The sequence below is a fragment of the Ornithodoros turicata genome, chromosome 3 (genome assembly GCF_037126465.1).
Source record: "Ornithodoros turicata isolate Travis chromosome 3, ASM3712646v1, whole genome shotgun sequence".
NCBI lineage: Eukaryota > Metazoa > Arthropoda > Arachnida > Ixodida > Argasidae > Ornithodoros > Ornithodoros turicata.
Genome location: NC_088203.1, coordinates 45,609,393 through 45,629,960, shown reverse-complemented (window position 1 = coordinate 45,629,960; position 20,568 = coordinate 45,609,393). Strand labels below are relative to the sequence as shown.

Sequence of the window (20,568 nt, the reverse complement as noted above, 5' to 3'; positions counted from 1 at the left end):
GTATACAAAAGGGCGACTATTTTTAGCACCTTTTGGCCTACACGAGTTTGTCCCCCATAAATCGTAAGCGTGGACGACAGCCTTGGAAAAATCCAGAGAATCCTGGTCCAACAATTCCATCAGGAAACGTGAAGCAACACAGCCGCCTCAGCTAGTCTCGACATGCTCTCAATTACGCCAGTTAGCCATGGCCTGATGGGCAGCACAAAACCGATTGATTGGCAGATATCCAGTGGGAATTTTAAACTCTGAAGGAAAGTCTTACAAGTCTGAAAACAGAAGCATTTGAGGTGCCAATGAAGGGGGGAAGCATGTTACTGAAGAATGTAAGAGTAACGTATTTTGGGAGAAATTGGATTTCGCCGAAATTGGAGATAAGCTGGTTTGGGAGGGAGTTAGCAGTTGGAATCGGTCTCATCCTGAAAGAGGCGGACATTTTTTTGTTGTACTATGTTGCACATCTGCCAACCTTCCACATTCAAAATGCGGTAGACCCTGGAACTAAGGAAGGAAATCGCAGGCTTTGAACTCCAAGGTTCGGATAGTGTCTGTTCTTCTGTTCTGGCCATTGTCTTCCCAACACTGTGGAAGATTTGGCAGGTGTGCAAATGCCCACAAGATATGATGCTCAACAAAAAGAAATGTCATGTGGAGTTGTCTTTTCCAGCTGCCCGAGGTTCACGGCATACTCGTCATTCACAAGATGGCCTGGATGCGTTGTCCAAGCAATCAGGAGGAAGTTCCCATCTACGTCTTACCAAGGCTATCAGCGTTAGGACCATCGAAACAAGGGTGTCTTGACAAGAGAGACAAGCTGGTGCATACTGATGGCTGGAACTGGAGACATGTAGTGGCAAGATGAAAATTTTGCTGACATAGGCACACTTCGTGCAAGTAAGCCCTTGGTCGTCCCCCTTGCGTCCCATCAGAGGTTTTCGAGAATACTATAGGTGTGTGGTGTTCTCGAAAACCTGTGGTGGGAGGCAAGGGGGATGAACAAGGGCTCACTTGCACGAAGTGTGCCTATGTCAGCAAAATTTTCGTCTTGCAGCAATTTTCGTCTTTTCGTCATTGCAGTGTGGGGGATGTTTTGTCTTGTCACTCTGTATCTCCAGTTGCAGTCAACAGATTGTCTACCCGTCTGTACAGCAAAAACTATTACACCTGGCCAGTATTAGCTCTTGCATCAAATCCAGACTGTACTGCACTAAGTTAGTGCCGAGGTGGGAATATTTCGAACTCTGTGCAGATTGTCAATGCGGTGTAGTGACGGGAATAAAGAATAACCCTATAATTGTATCGATTTATTGTACAGTGGAGTATGGCGGAGTGGGAATAACAAAATAGCTTAGGCTTATTTGCCTCCCATTATGTATGGCAGGCAAATAAACATAAGCTATTTTATTATGTTGTGCTGTGGTTCTAAATTAATGTGGTGCGAAGTCTGGGTGGTTACAGGTATGCTGCCACAGGGATGTTAGGAGGGTTCATGTTGGCAGATCCATATCTGGTGTACTAATATGCTATGCAAGTGTGTGTCCTTTGTTTTCCTCTTCCTGGAATCAGGGGATAACAACCCCCTTGTGAGATGCGCCATGAAGTGGGAAGTGGGTCCCCAGCACTTGCTTCAGCCATGACCTCCACATCTGAAATATGGCATTGAGTGTTAACACTGAAAAGAATACGTTGAGGGCCTAGCAGGTACAATAACGAACATAAAAATGACTATGCAAATAAATCTTCCCCTTTGTGGTCCCTATTTCACTGGCACAGTTATTTTCCTGTCGACATTACGTTATGGCAGCCGCATCACACAAGATTCCTTTCACAGGATTCGACAATTTTCAGGGCTCGTACATATCCATTATGTTGTGGGACGTGCAAAAAGAATTGCAATATTTTCGTGGCTTGACAAAACATACCAAATCCAGCTGATTCCGTTGACGTGCTTGCTGCCGCCTGAAATAGAGCAGGAAATTAGCAACAAGGCTGCAGTAGAATACTGATGCAACGTGAAGTGTCTCGGACGTAGCCAAACACAGATTGCGATGTTTCCACATCCCTGAATGCTGCCATCAGGCTTACACTATGAACTGTAGAAACATCCACTAGCTGCAATAACATTAGAACAACGCTGTCATGTGGGAGTGTTACGTTACTCCTGCATAATACAGGAGACAATTAGCACAGCAACAACACACCAATCTTTTTTCTCGAGAGTACGCGTACTATTGCATCAGGATGCTGCAATCATTGTAATAATTTGTGTACATTAGTAGGCGGTGTGACTGTGACGTTACAATCGGCGGCGAGGCCAGGTGTTCGCGATGATGTTTACTGTGACAACTGATAGTTTTCATCGCAGCGTAGCTGTGACCACGCAGGATTGTCACTTACCTCCGTTACTGTTTCCTGCCCTTGTTCCTGATCGAATATGGTAGGCACGGCGTCAATCTTCAGCCGCTTCCGTTTCTGCCGTAGCCCGAGCCGAACTTGCAATATATCTTCATCAAAATAGGTGTCGTCGGCGAAATGACGGGAACAGACGCGTGAAACATTCAATCCTTGGGCCACACCAGAGTAGTGGCTGGCGGTCGCTGCCTCCCACTTTCGTTCCGTCTCGCCATTGCGAGGTCGGTGAAATGTAAGCTCGGGATTCGCGTTATAAGTCTTTGTGCACCCGGGCACGTAGCACCGGTTTCCTGGCTGTGAAATCGCACGTCAACGGCGTGAAATCCTAGGGCACACGCTGTGGTTCAAAGTACTTCAAAGCAAACGCGACAAGACAACAAGAAAAAGGGTCAGACGCGCGCTCAGACACACACACAACTCCGGCGGGAAGGAGCGCCTCCTGATTGTTGGTTTATCCGGGTGACGGCATCCACTGTCGGCGCCTTGCGGGGATTGCCGTGCGCGCCGGAAGCGCGAACATTTAAAAATCGTTTCTGAGTCAACCAAGTGGATTAGTGCGGAGAAAATTCGCCGGCGTGCATTATGAACGACAGGGAACATGACCATAACAGTTCCGGAACACGCGTCCGGATGCGACTATCCCTTTAACAAAAAAGGTAAGTAGCCAATGTGTCTCGAAATGATGAGTGATCAGAGATGGATACGAGTGACTGAGGCAAGTCGTTCCAGTCGGAGATTGGTTGGGGAAAAATGAGTACGTAAAGTAGGAGTTGTTACAAGTAATAGGCTGTATGTTTTACAAGAATGGTCTAATCTAGATGAGATGTAACTGGCTGGACACATGAACGAAGGGCGAATCGACGATACGTAATATAGTTTATGGAAGAGGCACAGGCGAGAAAGTTTCCTACGCTGCTTGAGTGCAGGCAGATCAAGAGACGTTTTAAGTAAGGTGATACTGGATGGATAAGTGTAATTAGAGGCTATAAATCTGGTGGCGCGATTCTGAACAGATTCAAGGAGATCGACATGATTAGCGTGGTGTGGGTCCCAGATGCTGGAAGCATACTCAAGTTTGGGCCGGACCAAGGTATGGTATGCAAGACGTCTAACAGAGGACGGTGCCAGTCTTAGAGTCCGGCGAAGGAAACCCAGGACACGATTTGCTTCACTGACGATGCCATGAATGTGGTCGGACCAAGGAAGGTTAGTGGAAAGAGTAAGACCCAAGTATTTATAGGAGGTAGAAAAAGTGATAGGGGAGGGAGCAATGTGATACTGATGGGTTATAGTCGACCTGGACCGAGAAAATGGCAGGTAGCAACATTTAGAAGTGGTAGCAGCCAGACAGGACACCAGTCGTAGATTGAGTTAAGATCCTGCTGAAGAGCCATCTGGTCAGAAGGAGAACGTATGGGACGATAAAGGACACAGTCATCAGCAAAGAGCCTGATAGAGGATGTTAATGTATTTGGTAGATCATTGATAAAGATGAGAAACAACAGAGGTCCAAGAACTGAACCCTGCGGGACGCCGGAAGAAACAGGAATGAAAGGAGAAAGGGTATGGCTAACAAGTGTAGCCTGGGACCGGTTGGATAGGTAGGTAACTCTGGATCCAGAAAAAAGACATCAGGGTAGATATTAAGGAGAGAAAGCTTATGAATGAGACCCGCATGAGACACAGAATCGAAAGCTTTTCGGAAATCAAGAAAGATGGAGTCCGCTGCGTAGAGTTATCCATCTCAGATGTGATATCAAAGATAAATGAGGCTAACTGTGTTTCACAGGAAAAACCTTTACGAAACCCGCGTTGACATGGGAAGAACTAGTTGTTAGATTCCAAATGATGTGAGAGCGCAGAATAAATAATATGTTCGAGTATCCTGCAGCATATGCTTGTTAATGAAATGGGTCGGTAATTCAGGGGTGATGAGCTGTCTCCGCACTTAAAAACCGGAATGACCTTTGCCTGCCGCCAGTCGCTCGGGACTTCCCCAAGCTCGAGGGATTGCGAAAAAAAGGGCACATAGGTATAATGAGGACGCACCTTTCCCAGGCAGCACAATGTACTGAAAGTCAAGTGCAATAGGGGTGGACGGGTAGGTGGAAGGCCTTGAACAGACTTGTGAAACTAAAGAGCATAGATAAGACACATGCCGTCCACCCCTATTGCACTCGACTTTCAGTACATTGTGCTGCTTGGGTTAGTGTTTTTAAGAACTTTAGAATTGATGAGGTCGAGCCCGCACGAGGATAACTTCAAACGCTCAATGATTCTTATCACCCCTGCCTGCGTGACCACAATCCTATCATCGTGATAAAGCAGCACAAAGACGCGGACAAAGAAGGAAGACAGGACGACTGCTAACTCTCAACTGGCAGTTTTTACTAAACAAAACATGTTTATATACACAAAAGAAAGGGGGGGGAGCCTGCTTCTAGTCACATGACACCATCGGGTTACACTGCAACGTGTTCCCGAGATAGCTTATCTCCGCGGGGGAGAGGCTCAGTGACGGAGCGCTTACGCATTGATCATCATCGTGTTTTGTAATGAAAAATGCCTCTACAATTACTAGAGATGAAAGTCACTGAAAAGGTTAGCCCTGCAGCTGTAGGACTCGGACCCACATCTTCTGGATTACCGGCGTGTTAGCTTAGCTCAATTGGTAGAGCCCTGGACCCGTAATCCAGAAGATGTGGGTTCGAGTCCTACAGCTGGCTAACCTTTCTAGTGACTTTCATGTTTCTTCGTTAATTTCTTAGGCAACTTGAGGCCTTGTTCGTGATTGTCCCTTCTATGTTGTTCCAGTCTCAGAACATCAGTTCTCTCATGTTCAACATTTGCCGCTTGCGTCGATCCCTGTCGTATGAATGTGTGTATGCGTGCGCAAAAATGCAAGAGTGAAAGGAGGTAAGTGAGAGAGAGTGACTGGTTTGTCCCTTCAGATGACGCACCCTGGAAGTCGCTGAGAAGGCGTGTTAGCTTAGCTCAATTGGTAGAGCCCTGGGTCGGTAATCCAGAAGATATGGGTTCGAGTGCTACAGCTGGCTAATCTTTTCAGTGACTTTCATGTTTCTTCGTTAATTTCTTAGGCAACTTGAGGCCTTGTTTGTGATTGTCCCTTCTATGTTGTTCCAGCCTCAGAACATCAGTTCTCTCATGTTCAACATTTGCCGCTTGCGTCGATCCCTGTCGTATGAATGTGTGTATCCGTGTGCAAAAATGCAAGAGTGAAAGGAGGATGAGTGAGAGAGAGACTGGTTTGTCCCTTCAGATGACGCACCCTGGAACACTCAGAGGAAAATCTATACCTTCAGAGGTATAGATCGCCTGCTCAATAACTTAGCCCTTCTTAGGTATTATTTTATACCCCGCTTACAGGTATAAAAAAATAGTCCTCAACAAAGGGCTATATGCCATACCTTTAGGGGTACAGCTCTATACCCCTGTGAGAGTCTGCACGAGTACCATCATGGTATTAAATCACACCTAGGCATAGGCATTTTTAGAGGAGGGAACTAGGAAAGTCACTTTTGAAGGGAAGAAAGCTTTTGACATATACACACACACACGTACTGCAAACACGTACACACAAACGCATATGATTGTGAAGTAGAAAGCAAAGCTCGTGCACATTACTCCCCATGCAAAAAAAAGAAAAACAAAAGAAAATATGGAGTTAAAAGCTAGAGGAAATTTTCAAGGAGCAAGATCGCTCTGCGCAGTCATCAAGTGTGTATCACGATGCATCGCGCGAGATCAACATTTACAGAGCAACAAGTACTGATATACCGGTGGCGACTTGACAACCTGTGGAGCAACTTTCGTCTGGTACGCAACCCTAAGGGTGAGGACATCTAGATTCAACACTCCAGCAATTCAGATATTATACAGCCATAAACTAACCATGTGGATTCAGATAGTACTGTACTGATGTCTGTGTTTCTTAATTAAATATCCGTTTAACTCAGCTGATACCGTCTCAAGAAAAAATAATAATATGATGCAGCACGTTGCGGAAGTAAAGGTATAAAGAAACAGAAGGTATGGCAGCCTCATCTATACCGTGAAAGGCATAGTCTGGTGCTCTATATTCCTGGTACCGGATATAAACCCGTGGTGATGAGGTATAAATATGGTACGTTAGCCCTCCATTATACCTCTTTCATACCCTTGAGAAGGGTTGGAGGTATAAATAGGAAATTTGTACCTCTTCTATACCCTCCAAAGGTATATATATTTATTTATTTATTTCAGAATACCTCAAAGGTCTCTTAGGGACATTACATGGGGGAGTGGGTTACAATAATGAGCAGCATCACGAGTATATGTAAGTCACATTTAGTACAGAAAAATAGCGAAAATACAACGCCGCGGTAATGTGAGATAATAATATGACATACAACGAAGTTTATGCATGAAGAAACAACAACATCATAAGCTACAATGAAAAATGGATCATGTGATATACGTTAATAGTATGTTAAGAGATTGTACTGTACGCAAGCAAAACACGTAGAAAGGTAACCGAATAATAACTATGAGAACAGAACAGAGATGGCATTACGAAATTCTTGAGTTTGTGTTATTGTAGCGATGTTGCTCGGAAGTTCATTCCATTTTAGGACGGTGCGACATAAGAACGATTTCGAAAAACATTAGAATGACATAAAAAGCGGTCGACTTTATTTGGGTGATCAAGGCTGGGAAATATGGCAGTGGATCGGCGAATCGGACACTGTTGTGAGGGAATGTTATGCAAGAATTTATGAAAGAGAGATAGACGTGAGATAAGACGGCGCTGTTCTAACGACGACAGGTTAAGTTCGCGTTTCAAAGCAGTGACTGATGTATTAGGAGAAAAATCGTTACAGATGAATCGTGCTGCTCTGTTTTGAATGGATTCTATGTTAGATATTAAGTACCTCTGGTGAGGATCCCATATTGATGATGCATATTCTAGTTTAGGACGAACTAATGTTAGGTACTTGAGTCGTTTTAAGTTAGGTGGGACCGATTTAAGATTACGTCGGATGAAGGCTAGGGTGTGATTAGCATTTGAGATTATTTTGTCAATATGGTTATTCCATGTTAAATCCGCTGAAAGATGTACGCCGAGGTACTTCTAAGTACTCACAAAATTTTATATATATATATATATAATGCAGGGGGAAAGCCATTAAAGGAACAAATAAATGATGCTAGACGTGTTTGTAATTCAATCTTACAGATTAACATGGCTTCTATGGCTGCACGCAGAAAAACAGATACTCATGGAACGATGCGGCAGCACCAGAGGACACGTGTTTCGCCGTGTTTGCGGCTCGTCGGCCCTGGGTAGCTGCGCATCGTTCCGAATTGGCAAACCAGGGGTCACTCAGCGAGCGATATACACCTGGGAGGGTGACTGAGCACTCCTCAATGCCACAGTGCAAGCCAGTGAATTATAATTCGGAACGATGCGCAGCTACCCAGGGCCGACGAGGCGCAAACACGGCGAAACACGTGTCCTCTGGTGCTGCCGCATCGTTCCATGAGTATCTGTTTTTCTGCGTGCAGCCATAGAAGCCATGTTAATCTGTAAGTTTGAATTACAAACACGTCTAGCATCATTTATTTGTTCCTTTAATGGCTTTCCCCCCTGCATTATAATTCACTGGCTTGCACTGTGGCATTGAGGAGTGCTCAGTCACCCTCCCAGGTGTATATCGCTCGCTGAGTGACCCCTGGTTTGCCAATTCGGAACGATGCGCAGCTACCCAGGGCCGACGAGCCGCAAACACGGCGAAACACGTGTCCTCTGGTGCTGCCGCATCGTTCCATGAGTATCTGTTTTTCTGCGTGCAGCCATAGAAGCCATGTTAATCTGTAAGTTTGAATTACAAACACGTCAAGCGTCATTTTCTTATTTTTCAATGGCTTTCCCCCCTCTTTATAATTCACTGGCTTGCACTGTGGCATTGAGGAGTGCTCAGTCACCCTCCCAGGTGTATATCGCTCGCTGAGTGACCCCTGGTTTGCCAATTCGGAACGATGCGCAGCTACCCAGGGCCGACGAGCCGCAAACACGGCGAAACACGTGTCCTCTGGTACTGCCGCATCGTTCCATGAGTATATATATATATATATATAAAATGAAGAAAAATAGCATACGCTCTTTGGCTGCACGTTGAACATATGTTTATAAGTCCCAAACGTCGCCACACCAGCATTGGACAGCTGTTTCGGCCTTATTGGGCCTTCATCAGCAATGCGTAGGTGGGCGACGTTTGGGCGAGTGGCGTCGGAAGGTCACGTGGAACGTGATGTCCTCCCCTCAGGGTGAGTGACTCACCAAGAGTCACTCAGTCACTCACCCTGACGGGAGGACATCACGTTCCACGTGACCTTCCGACGCCACTCGCTCAAACGTCGCCCACCTACGCATTGCTGATGAAGGCCCAATAAGGCCGAAACAGCTGTCCAATGCTGGTGTGGCGACGTTTGGGACTTATAAATATATATATATATATAGGGTGAGGTAAAAGGATTATCAAACGGCCACGAAGTTTTACAGAAGTTCAAAAAAAGACGCGGAAACAGATTTTAGGGAAGTTACAAACACTAGTTTATTACATAGGGAGACGTTAAAAAGGGCAAGGGGTCGACGTTTCGACAGTGGCACTGTCTTCGTCAGGACAAAAGATGCGTAGTTACACATTACTTCAATAGGTTTTTTTTTTACATGACGTCATAATCGGTACGGGCACGCCACAGGCGTTTGTCAATGAGTGAGATTCGGGAATATTCCAGAAGGTCAAGTCCGGGTGGTGATGTCATTCGCCGTAGGTCACTGTCCGCTTTGGGGAAAATTCCGGGCAGGATGAGCGCTGCTTCAAACTTTGCTGAAAAAAAAAAAAAAAAAGAAGAGAAGAAAAACAGAAAGGAAACGAAAAGGAAGAAAGTGTAGCTCATCTAGGCGGCCAGATTTCTTACCGTTGAAAGTGCTCCCAGATCTTCGTTAATGGTTGATTGGAATTTGTTAATGAGATAAGATTCGCGTTGTTCCCTGCACCGATCTGAGCTAAAATTTGACTGGAGAATAAAAAGTGACACATTATTTAGTGAATGACCCGGTTGCTTGAAATGGCGAGAGACCGGGAGGTTTGGCTTTTTTGTAACGTCAGATCGGTGGTTGTTGAACCTGATCCGAAATGATGTTTTAGTCTGACCAACATATTGTGCTTGGCACATGCCGCACTGAATGGCATAAATGACGTTAGATGAATTACAGTCGATGTCACCATTAATTTTGACGGAGAAATTGGAATTAGTACTTTTAAGTACTTGGGTGCTTTGCATTAATTTGCATATTTGACACCTGCGACCATCGCATGGGTGACAGCCGTTCCCTGGATCCGCTGCTTTGCTAACCTTAGAGCTAACTAGATTATCGTGCAGGTTGCGCGCGCGCCTGTAGGTTACCCGCGGTGGCTGAGGAAAAATTTGTCCCATGCGCTCCGATTGGAGAAGGATACTATGGTGACGGTTTAGTATATTGTTAACGCTTGGAATATTGCTGCTAAATGTTAAGATGAGGTTTACGGAACCATTATCTAACACGCGTTTGTGGTCTTGGAACAGGGCTTTGCGATCTGCTTTGCGGGCTTTGTTTAGAGCGTCGTCAACCAGGCTAGGTGGAAATTGACGACCGATGAATGTTTCCCTAAGTTGAGCTAGATTTCTGTCCAAGTCATCGTCACTGGAACAGATGCGCCTGTATCGAAGTGCTTGGCTGTAAGGGATGGCAAGTTTAGTATGACGCGGGTGACAACTGTTAAATGCTAGATACTGTTGAGAGTCCGTAGGTTTACGAAACAGGTTTGTGGACAAGACCCCGTTGGTTAACTTTACTTGGACATCGAGAAAGTTAACAGTTAGAGGGGAATAAGAATGCGTGAACTTGATGGCCGGATGTGCTTTGTTAAAGTCGTTGATAAATGTGATTAGGTCATCTTCTGAGTGTGGCCACACCATGTGGATGTCGTCGAGGAACCGCGTGTAAAGCGTGGGCTTCTTTAGGCGCTTAGACAGAAATTCCTCCTCTAGAGCTCCCATAAAAATATTTGCATAGTTAGGTACCATTTTTGTACCCATAGCCGTGCCATGAACTTGCAAGTAGTGCTTACCGTCAGATTCGAAGTTGTTATTTTTCAGAATAAGATTGAGAAATGTGCATAGGACACAAGGATCGATGTGGTATCAGAATATTTTGAAAATGCCCTTTCAGCTGCAGCAATGCCTCGTGGGGGATGTTAGTATATAGCGAGGAAACGTCTAGCGTGACCAGCAAACTGGAAGGAGGAGGCTGACATTCACTTAAAACTTGAAGAAAGTGATTGGTGTCCTTAATGTAGGATGGTAGTTTAGGAGGTATATCTTTAAGAAGGTGGTCAACAAAGCTTGAAATGTTCTCGGTAGCTGTACCGTTGCATGAAACTATTGGGCGCCCTGGATTTCCAGGTTTATGAATTTTAGGGAGCACATAGAACCTGCCCGCTGCAGGGTCTTTGGGGAGTAGATAATCGTATAGGGTGGAATCTATCTTTTTACTTGCTTTTAGATCTTTTAGACTGCGGATAACATGAGCCGTAATTTCCTCTGTAGGGTCAGCCTCGAGGAGTTTGTAGAACGATGCGCACGATAATTGCCGGACCCCTTCGGTAATGTAATTTTCTTTGTCCATTACTACGATTGCACCACCTTTATCAGCTTTTTTAATGACTATGTCACTGCGGTCCCGAAGGTCAGGAAGGCTGCGCTGCTCAGCCGGCGTTAGATTTGGCGTCGATTTGCTGTTGCATGATTTATGTGATGATGCATGATATGTTATGTATATCTCAAGCAGATGGTATAAAAGAGGTATAAGAGCACATTATTATAGACCAGGATTTCCGCGCGTTCGCGCATTTCGCCATCTTGACGTTGATGGTGGCGCCACCAAGCGTTTGAAAACCTGGGGGCTGCGGTTTTGTGAACAGCTGAGCGGCCTTCCTCGCTGGCACATGTGCGCTGTTTCTTCAACAGGTTATTTTCGCGTGTGCAGGTTGTTCATTCTTTTGTCAGCTACCTTTACTGCTTTTGCACGTTTTGGCGTCGGAGATGGAAGATTCATCACAAGGTCTGACCGTTGGTAAGTGTAACTTTTGTGTGTAGTAAGTGTTTCTGCGCCGATGTTTTTGTGTTCAGTCAAGTGACAAGCTACTCGCACATTGTGAAACTGAAAAGGTATAACGGATGCTGGTGGCTGGTTCGACAAGCATGATAGTCCTTGTCACGCAAAATTAAACGGTATGATAGTGCTGTTTTGGCGGCGTCAGGTTACTTTACACGTTGTCTGTTGTGAGCTGAATGTTGTTGCTCGTCATTCTGTGTTGTCAGTTGGAAGTTCCACAGCCATGTTCAGTTAACGTGTCCGAAAAAGGAGAAGGAGAAACACTCAATGTGCGTAAGGATGAACGCTAATATTCATTCCATTGTACGACCACCGCTGCGAATGTCACAATGTGCATAAAAAGCGGCATATTTACATTTCGTGATATCGTATCAGAAGTAGCCTCATTGATAGTGTAGGGTATAGGTTTACCGCGGTAAACTTGTCTTGTGAAAGTACTGTTGAATAACTTTTTTTCTTACAGGGGAATGGACGTTTCCGCACCCGTCTACGATCCCGGACAGTGAATGGAAGGATGACATGAAGATGTGGCCCCCATTACAAGAAAACCATATCACGTATTATCTGCTGAAGACTAAGGCTTGTGACCTTGAGGACGTGCAGGCCTTAAAAAGTTTGGAAGCATACAATTACCTTGTGAGTGGAAAGGTTGGCACACTTCTTGTACACCACCCATCCACAAATGTGTGCTTCATAAGAGGCACTGTTACACCATCACAGTCCGAGAGCAGCAAGCCCCACGAACCATGGGCTTGCATTGGGACTGACTGCAGAATACACACAGAATCGTGCACTTGCAAGGTTGGCAAAACACGAGTGTGTAGCCGCATAGGTAGGTGGGGAGCAATTCTTTAAGCCTTATCTAGGAATGCCACCAGCTCATTCTTCCTCGCATCAATGGTCATTACGTAAGGCTCATGACGTATTCGTTAGTCTGATGTGCAGCGGCACTGTGCTCAACACATGTCTGTACCTTGGGTTTCTTCCCTTATCCCTGCTGACCGTTCCGTCAAAGGAGGGCCCTTTGCAGTGAACAGGTGCAGTAGGGCCTCACGCTCATGTATGCTGCACCCTTCTCAGCCACACACTTCCCAGGGACTGTAGGGAAGCATGAAGGCATGAACTCCGAGTTACAGATAGGGGTGCCACATACAGTACAGCAGACATTACACCAACACTGCTACATGCACGGCGGATATGTGTGCCTATAATTATTTCCAATATTTTCAAAGGCCTTGAGCTTGATTCGTAACTGACATTGCCAGTAATAGACAACCAGCAAATGTGGGATTATTTACATGGTGCTTTTACTTCACAGGTGCCATCCTTTGGAAGGTGGAGTTCGCGAATCGCCACGGCCTCACAGGCAAAGTGTGTACAGACGCTAGTGCAACATGGAATCAAGGCACCAAAAGGAACTTGGTGCCTGGTCTCATACAGGACATGACCTTTAAACTAGAAAAGGAAATGGGGAAACCAATGCCAGCATCTGAGAAGATTGCTTTTAAAAAGTTCAAGACGCACGCAGAATTTGTGAGCCATATGAAATCGTCTCTTGTGTCACCGCTCTTGTCTACAAAAGGAAGCCTTCTACATGCAGAAGTGAATGCAAATGTGCGTAAATGTGTGCATGCAGCAACGCATCGTCCCTTTCAACGTCCTAATCAAAATTTGGTTCTCCTTGAGCATGGCTCACACAAAGGCGAGCAGGACCTTTCATGTCTGCCCTGCAGGGACTTTTATCTCAAGTGGGTACATACGCCAGAACCTTTTAGGAAGAAGCTGGCGCAGCTAACAGCGTGTCAAGACAGCGAGCTCTGGAACACCAGCAGGAAGCTCCGCTTAACATCTTCTGTGATTGCGAAAGTGCCAAAACGAAGTACAACGTCACCAGACAGTTTCTTGAACAGTGTTCTATTTCCGCGCTTTAGTGGCAACCGAGCTACACAGCATGGGCTACGTTGTGAGCCTCGGGCAAGAGCTGCGTTTGAGGCACGCACGGGCAAGCATGTAACAACCTGTGGTGCAGTGGTAAGCGAAACGCATCACTTCCTTTCTGCGAGCCCAGATGGGCTTGTTGGGGATCACAGCATCTTGGAGATCAAGTGCCCTCTGACAGAGAACTGCATGGAGCTCATCAGGACGACAAATTATGATGTGAAAGAAAGTGAAGAGGGCAGATACTATTTGGCAAAAAATGGGAAGAATGGGTATTACTTCCAAGTACAATTTGCAATGTTCTGTACTGAAAAAAGTCACTGCTACTTCTTTGTGTGGTCTGCAGCAGCAAACGTGCTTGTTGATGTCCTCTATGATGCTTCATTTATATGTGAACATATTCATAGACTTATAAGCTTTTATTTTCACAATTTTCTGCCACGACTCACAAGTGCTGTGCATGAAGGAAAGTTACTTCTTTCTCAAGATTACATCGCTCTGAAGGAACAGCAAAATAGGCTTATTAGGCTTACAATTAGCTGAAATCTCTTGCATCACTATGTGTGTGTGTGTAGCGCTAGAGGGATTATGCGGGCCATACTTCGAAAGTGAAACCTGATATTTATTTTCGTAAAACTTCTAGTCAACTAGCAGTTGTGGTCATGATGTCGTGTGCTATGCAGGAAAGAGCTGTTGTATGCATGGCAACATCAAGAAAACTAGACACGAAATTGAGGCAGCATAATCATCTAAAACAAACAATAAAATTGTCCCACACATTTAGAATAAACACATGTCCTCCTCAAGCTCGTCCCCACTTCTTTCTTCTTCCTCTTCAGGTGCATGCCGGTCAGCGATTAAAGGCCCCTTGAGGTTGCAAAGTCCTGCACATGCCATGAGAATGCTGTTCATCAGCTTCTTGTGGTGTATCGGTAAGGGCTGCTTAAAGATTCTGTATGTTTTGATGCGATTTATGGCCCGTTCCACATGAATCCTCAACGTCGAAATCCGTCGAGATCGTGTCGCCTCCTCTTCAGAGAATTGGCTCTTTCCACGACAAAATGCTGGAACGTTCAACTTCACTCCCTTGACTTTCATGTCTTCCGTTAAGCCAAATCCCCTGTCAGCCATGATCTCGTCATAGGGCGACAAGTAGGCACAAAAGTCAGAATCCTCAACAATAAATTTGTCGGATGCACGCCCTCCATAGGCCCCTGACACAAACATTATGTATCCGTCTGGTGCAACAGCAATTAGGAACTTCATGGTATTGCAATGCTTATAATGACTGAATGTCTGTCCTCTAGAATATAAAACTTTCGGTCTCTGCATGTAGACCTCGCTACAATCAATAATGCATGTAGTGCCCTGGTAGCCGCCTTCAATGAATTGAACAGGCATGTTTGCTTGTATGGTCTCTCTCGGTAACCACACAATGACCTCGCTGAGGATCCGACCAAGAACAACAACCATGTAGCGGAATATCTTTCCACACTGAGGTCGGGAAATGCTGAAACGCCGTGTCAAGTCATCATATAGGAGGCCAAGGCGTAGCCTCATGAGGGTCAGCAGCACCTGATCTGCAGTGCACATTGAGCATGGCGGATGATGTAAAGATTCCACTGCTGTCACAAGGTTTGTAAAAGCCTCCAAACTGATGCCCGTGTAGAAGTGACAGTCAGACTCTGTTAGTCCTTGGTAAACAGACACGGATGATGCCACGGTTTGAGTTTCAACTGAGGTCATCTCGATGCCTTTCTTGTGATACGAATGATCTATTCGAACAGAGTCCATTGGGTCCATTGTCTGCACAGCTTTGTTCGATGCCAGAGGTGTGTCTTGTGCTACTGGCACCGTTGTAGCAAGGCACTGCGATGCAGGAGCGCGAAACTTCTCCAGGTTGTGTGCTGCTTCCACTAACGTGATGATACTGAGCTTCACGTTCGTTTCTTCACCGAGCTGCATTGCTTCAGGCTGTTTGTATTCGGTGTCACTTGTGCCTACTTCAACGATGCTGTCATTTTCTCCATCCACGCACCTTGAAGAGCTTGGCAATGGGTGCTTCGTTATCTCCCTTCGACCCTGCGTAACCTGCAAAAGTGGGCAGTTCGGTTACACATAGTGGTCACCTCTCAACAAAAAAAACAAGGAAGCAAAATATACATCATGCAATTACGTAGCACCTATTTGTAACTCAAGCAGCACAAAAGCAGAGCTGGTTTAGCTTTTATTGCTCTATTTGTGAAGCGCTGTGTTACCATAGTTAAAACACCCTGCACAAGGTTTAGCCTATCGCAAAACTGCAACAGACAAACACAGTTTGCTTCAGTTCCACGTCTGTTGCAGCTCACACTGGATGGCTCTCAACTACTAGTGTGAACCGAAGAATAATTGCCTTTTTCTGGTATCCCATGGACAGCATAGGCGTTGGATTGAGCTTTGTGGGCCGGCCATCGACGAAATGCACGGAGCATACCTAGATTGACAAAAGAAAAAAGGGAAAACAGCATTGCACGGTGCGCAAACCGTTTTCAATCGTTTATCAATGCTACAAAGCTCAAACACTTCTTGCCTCAGACAAGTTGCTTACCCTTGAATTCTTCGTCACGACGAAGTCCTTCCTTCGAATCGATGCCGTCCACTGCAGCCGAAGATCGGGATCACAGGGGAACTTGTGTAAGCTGTAAACACCACAGCGGCATTCGCTGCGAAGGGATCCGTGTTCAGCACACGGAGTTTCCATGATTATCTTCCGTTTTCGTTGGTTGTTCTTGCAGCCAACAACATTACAGTGTTTCCCGGATGAATAACTTTTATACACACTCCGGAGCGGTACAGGCATGTCGCGATAAGCTTCATAAAAGACCCACCGTAGAACAACCGATGGACACAAAACGTTTCCCAACTCCGCGCCTTCACAAACCGCAGCCCCCTCGCTTTTACGCGTCTGGGTCGGAGATTATGCGGCCTCGAAAGACGAGAGTACGAAATCCTGGTCTATACCTTATTTATACCTTTTTCTTTCTAACAGTGAAGTCGCTGAGAAGGCGTTTTAGCTTAGCTCAATTGGTAGAGCCCTGGGTCGGTAATCCAGAAGATATGGGTTCGAGTCCTACAGCTGGCTAACCTTTTCAGTGACTTTCATCTTTCACAGGAGGACGACATGCCGGCCATGCTATTTCGAAACTATGCTGAAATGGCCGAGACGCTGTACGCATATGCGCGCGTACAAAATGCGATTTCAAAACGTTCTCGACCAATCGGAGCGCGTGATCAGTCTAGGCCAATGGGCTTGCAACATGGTGTATGGGCGCAGTGGTACATGCTGCACAGCCGCGTCCGCGGGTACCTGAGGAGGACTGGTAACACGACCATACCTGCGAGAGGCTAACAGAGAAGTGAACCGCCCCCTGCAGGCGTTGTTCAGTTGCGACGTCATTCCATTGTCCAAAGCCTTTTTTAAAGCCATGGCATGACGTCATCACTCAGGCATGCTGCTGCATGATTCAAGGACGCGTATGGCTGCGCTATTGAATCACTATCGCAAGGTTATTTCCTTTATACAACTGTAATGATTGCATAAAAAAACGGAAGAGCACCATGCGTGAAACCTGATAACCGCAAGCATTCTGATCCCAATGACTTAGTAAATGTGACTTAGCAAAATCAAGAAAGAACAAAATAACCCAACAAGGAACACCATCAGTGAATAACGAGGACTATGTACACAACAGATCAACACAAAGCATGGCTAACAAGGAGCGCAGAACCATGCGTCCGTTCCATCCGAGAGTCAGGCAGAGAACTGAATAATGATGCTTTCTTCCAGGCGCCCACAGCTCCCCATAGAGCCCATAGTTTGAGAGAATTCAGGCAACACTGGACATACGACCAATGAAAATGCGTCGTGATGCCTAGCAGCCAACCAATCAGCAACCTCTCAGTTTGGCTCGGCTTTCGGCCGGCCCTGGCTGCCATTGACTTCTACTGGTTTTCATACATGGCGCCATGCATGGCGCCCGTTATTCCAAAATAACTGAGACATTTTTGATAGGCGAAATACATATTTATTGATGCAACATATAAACTCAAATGCTTGACTCATATATTCACCGTGCGTACAGGACGTTTCGTTCCTTGAATAGACAGCAACCAAACAAAGTTCGAACTTGTAAAGCACACATACAGTATACTTCTGGAGGCGAGCGAAGTCCACGAGTGCGTGTGTTTCACAGATGAGCATCTTCTTCTCATTCTGGCGATGCACCGTAGGTCACACAGTCACGGGAAATACTTTTGTCGTTACGAACACCCTCTTCTTAGTCACTGTATTTGAAAATGCGACAGCGCTCGAAAGTGTTCCTCAGGCGTCAGCTCACCAAGCATTCCAGTTCCGACCCGGCAAGAATGTCCGTAGGTTGACACTTTATCGGAGATCAGTACATGGCCAGAGTCACTATAGCTCACGAACAAACCCGCGCGTACACTTCCTCTTCGGTCGTTGTGGTCAACCGACATCGGCGAGCCGCGGAGACACAGCGACCTTGCTTGGGAGCTGGAGCTGCCCGCCTGGCCGACTGCCCGCGAAAAGTGAGCTGTCACATATTTCGAAACTTTATCAACCAATCCCGGAGCGCGCATCCTCCTTTGGCCAATGGGCATCCGTCATGATGCCTGACGATGTAATACCACGTGACTGTGACGTGATTTTATTTTTCTACTGCCGCAAATGCGGGGAGCTGTGGAGGCCTGCTTTCTTCCTCCTGAATACAGTCACACGTCTATCCCCCTTGCGGTTACTTTCCGAACTAATTTAATTTCAAAATTATGCCAGTGCTACTCACGTCCAGATCAAGGGTGGGCGCTATCGTCATCGTCAAGACAAGAATGATCAACAAGAATCTTTCGTGTCCAAAAAGAAAAAAAATATAGAGCATCAACGGAAAAGCATACAGAACATGCTGGGCACGTCAGGACACTGCTCACTGTCACGCGAGGAAACACTGCATGACTGCTAGACAACAAAGGAAAGCAAGCATTGCTTTGTATACCACGGCAAGAGGGCTCTATATGAATGGTTTTCATCACGAGAATGACAACAACTTTAGTTGGAGACGATGAATCAGGAGTTAATCACGAGACATTTCATCATGGCAACATTTACTCGTAGCCCGCGAGTCATTCCTTAAAGGGACCATGAAATGGTATCTAACAAGCCAATTATCATTTTCCTCATCATTAGTTCCTCTGTAGTAAAGCATTCACTCTGTTAAATATGAAGTTGAAAATGGTTCAAATAGTGAAACTATTCTATATTAACCACGGCCGTGGATCCGATGCGAACTGGCCGTGACATCATACACAACGCATGCTGCCGATTCGAGGACGGGCTTTTGCGAGCAAGCTTGCATACTTCGCCATGAAATATGTTTTAATTTCAACTGGAGACAAGATTGTATCTAACCGTTTACACATAATCTTAGGAGAAATGCAGTATAGCCGTCGAATGTCAGCATGGTTACCGGAGCACGTTTTCCTCTCTGAACTTCGTCAGAATGTGTGTCTGTCGGTGACATTTTACGAGCTGCTGCGTACCGATAGATTCCTAAATGCTGTGTGTGTCGCATAATGTCTTCCTCCATCGCTGGCAATTTGTCTGTTGCCGTATTTCAAATGCTTTCGACGGCAAATATACGATGTCGGCGCTGTCCAAACCGAAATCATGCACCCACGTGGTCCCGCGGAGTGTGTCCTCCTCGTAGCTCACAGTTGGCTGCCAGGATTGGATGGCAATGACGTAAGCCCGCTTCTAAGGCATGCATCCCGCTATTTTTGCTTGGTAACTACACCCCGTTATACTGAATACGGTCAAAAGTCGATATGTGTATGATAATGAAGGATCATGAGAACTGTTTCCTGCAGGGTACTCGGAATTCGCGAAAATCATTTCTTGGTCCTCTGAAGTGCGCATTTTGAATAGCACCATGATGGGTCTGGCCTGGTCTGTAAGAATTATATCAGCAGGCAGCCCTTATACAAGATAATAAGAGTTCAGTGCAAAATCATTAGTCTATTAATTGCGAGTATTGTAGAACGTCCACACGTAGGCGTGCCAGTCTATTTGTGTGCTTATATACTCCACGTGCCGCAAAGTAGGAATGCGGGCCATTGTGTGATTTGAGTTCATGCGAAGTGCGGTAGAAATCTCCGACACACGGTGCTGAAAGCTATATTTTCCTTCCCGGGATTGCTACCGTCCTCGTCCTGGATCGAACCTTTGATTCTGAGCTGAACAAAGCCAACGCCTTACTGACGGAGCTGCACTCGGAATCTGATAACCACAGCGTACCTCTTGTGCACCGCTCCAAACGAGGGGGCGGGGGGGGGGGGGGGCGCTGGACAAGGAACAAGGCCGCCGCACCGAGGCGAAAACAACAAGGGTACATAACCATTCTGGAAAGAAAACTTCGGATTCGTGAGGTAAACAGGAGATGCTGCTCATTTTGCCCTCTGAACGCGGTTTGTACCTGGTACCATCACATAACCCGTACGAGATAAGGCCACTTACCTCTGAAGTGATTTTACACACTGTAATCTTTATCGGTGTGAGTAGTACGGGTAGGCTAGTCTAGGCGGATACCTCTTCTAGTGGCAAACCAATGCAGACTAGGTAGACTACCCGTGTTAGTGACCCGGCTCCTGACCCAAGCTAGCTGCGCGATAACCCAGCGCGCCATTATTTCTGCGCGCGATAGATTACGCGCCAACATGCACACGCGAAAATAGACATACACAAGTAGAAATGTATTTGATAACTCAAATTATATGCCAATGGCGCTTGGAATTGTGCCAATTGCGTTGCAAAACAGGAGGAGGAGATAAACCGAAAAACTTTCACACTTGAAAAAGAGAGGAGAAAGAAGGCGCATTTCAGAAAAAAAAAAAAAAATATTGAAGAACATACCGATTTTACAACTTCCATATGAATATGATTCATT

At 45.9% G+C, this 20,568-nt stretch overlaps 2 protein-coding genes and 1 non-coding gene across 4 annotated transcripts; 2 read left to right on the top strand and 1 right to left on the bottom strand.

The window, feature by feature from the left end:
* Positions 1-5,065: 5,065 nt before the first annotated feature.
* Trnat-cgu (transfer RNA threonine (anticodon CGU)) lies at positions 5,066-5,138 on the top strand. Its single transcript has one exon. It is a non-coding gene; the product is annotated as a tRNA-Thr (tRNA).
* Positions 5,139-11,506: 6,368 nt separating this feature from the next.
* On the top strand, positions 11,507-14,355 carry LOC135386987 (uncharacterized). Of its 2 annotated transcripts, none has more exons than XM_064616441.1 (3): positions 11,507-11,590; positions 12,096-12,268; positions 12,951-14,355. In XM_064616441.1, exon 3 carries the CDS (start codon positions 13,076-13,078, stop codon positions 14,111-14,113), a length of 1,038 nt encoding a protein of 345 aa, XP_064472511.1. In that variant the 5' UTR covers positions 11,507-11,590; positions 12,096-12,268; positions 12,951-13,075; the 3' UTR covers positions 14,114-14,355. The 2 variants fall into 2 exon arrangements, with proteins under 2 accessions (XP_064472511.1, XP_064472512.1); XM_064616442.1 differs by having other exon boundaries at positions 11,513-11,590.
* On the bottom strand, positions 14,351-16,313 carry LOC135389418 (uncharacterized). The gene is made up of 3 exons (XM_064619468.1): positions 16,161-16,313; positions 15,966-16,046; positions 14,351-15,661 (listed from the first exon to the last, which is right to left on the bottom strand). Exons 1-3 carry the CDS (start codon positions 16,311-16,313, stop codon positions 14,351-14,353), a joined length of 1,545 nt encoding a protein of 514 aa, XP_064475538.1.
* Between the last annotated feature and the right edge of the window lie 4,255 nt (positions 16,314-20,568).

What these genes read in the sequence shown, in the direction of transcription:
- LOC135386987 (XM_064616441.1), top strand. Translation starts at nt 13,076, where the DNA reads ATGACCTTTAAACTAGAAAAGGAAATGGGGAAACCAATGCCAGCATCT.
- LOC135389418 (XM_064619468.1), bottom strand. Translation starts at nt 16,313, where the DNA reads ATGGAAACTCCGTGTGCTGAACACGGATCCCTTCGCAGCGAATGCCGC. An exon ending in TCGTGACGAAGAATTCAAGG is followed by an intron (nt 16,047 to 16,160) that starts GTAAGCAACTTG and finishes TTGTCAATCTAG; the next exon opens with GTATGCTCCGTGCATTTCGT. An exon ending in CCATGGGATACCAGAAAAAG is followed by an intron (nt 15,662 to 15,965) that starts GCAATTATTCTT and finishes CCACTTTTGCAG; the next exon opens with GTTACGCAGGGTCGAAGGGA.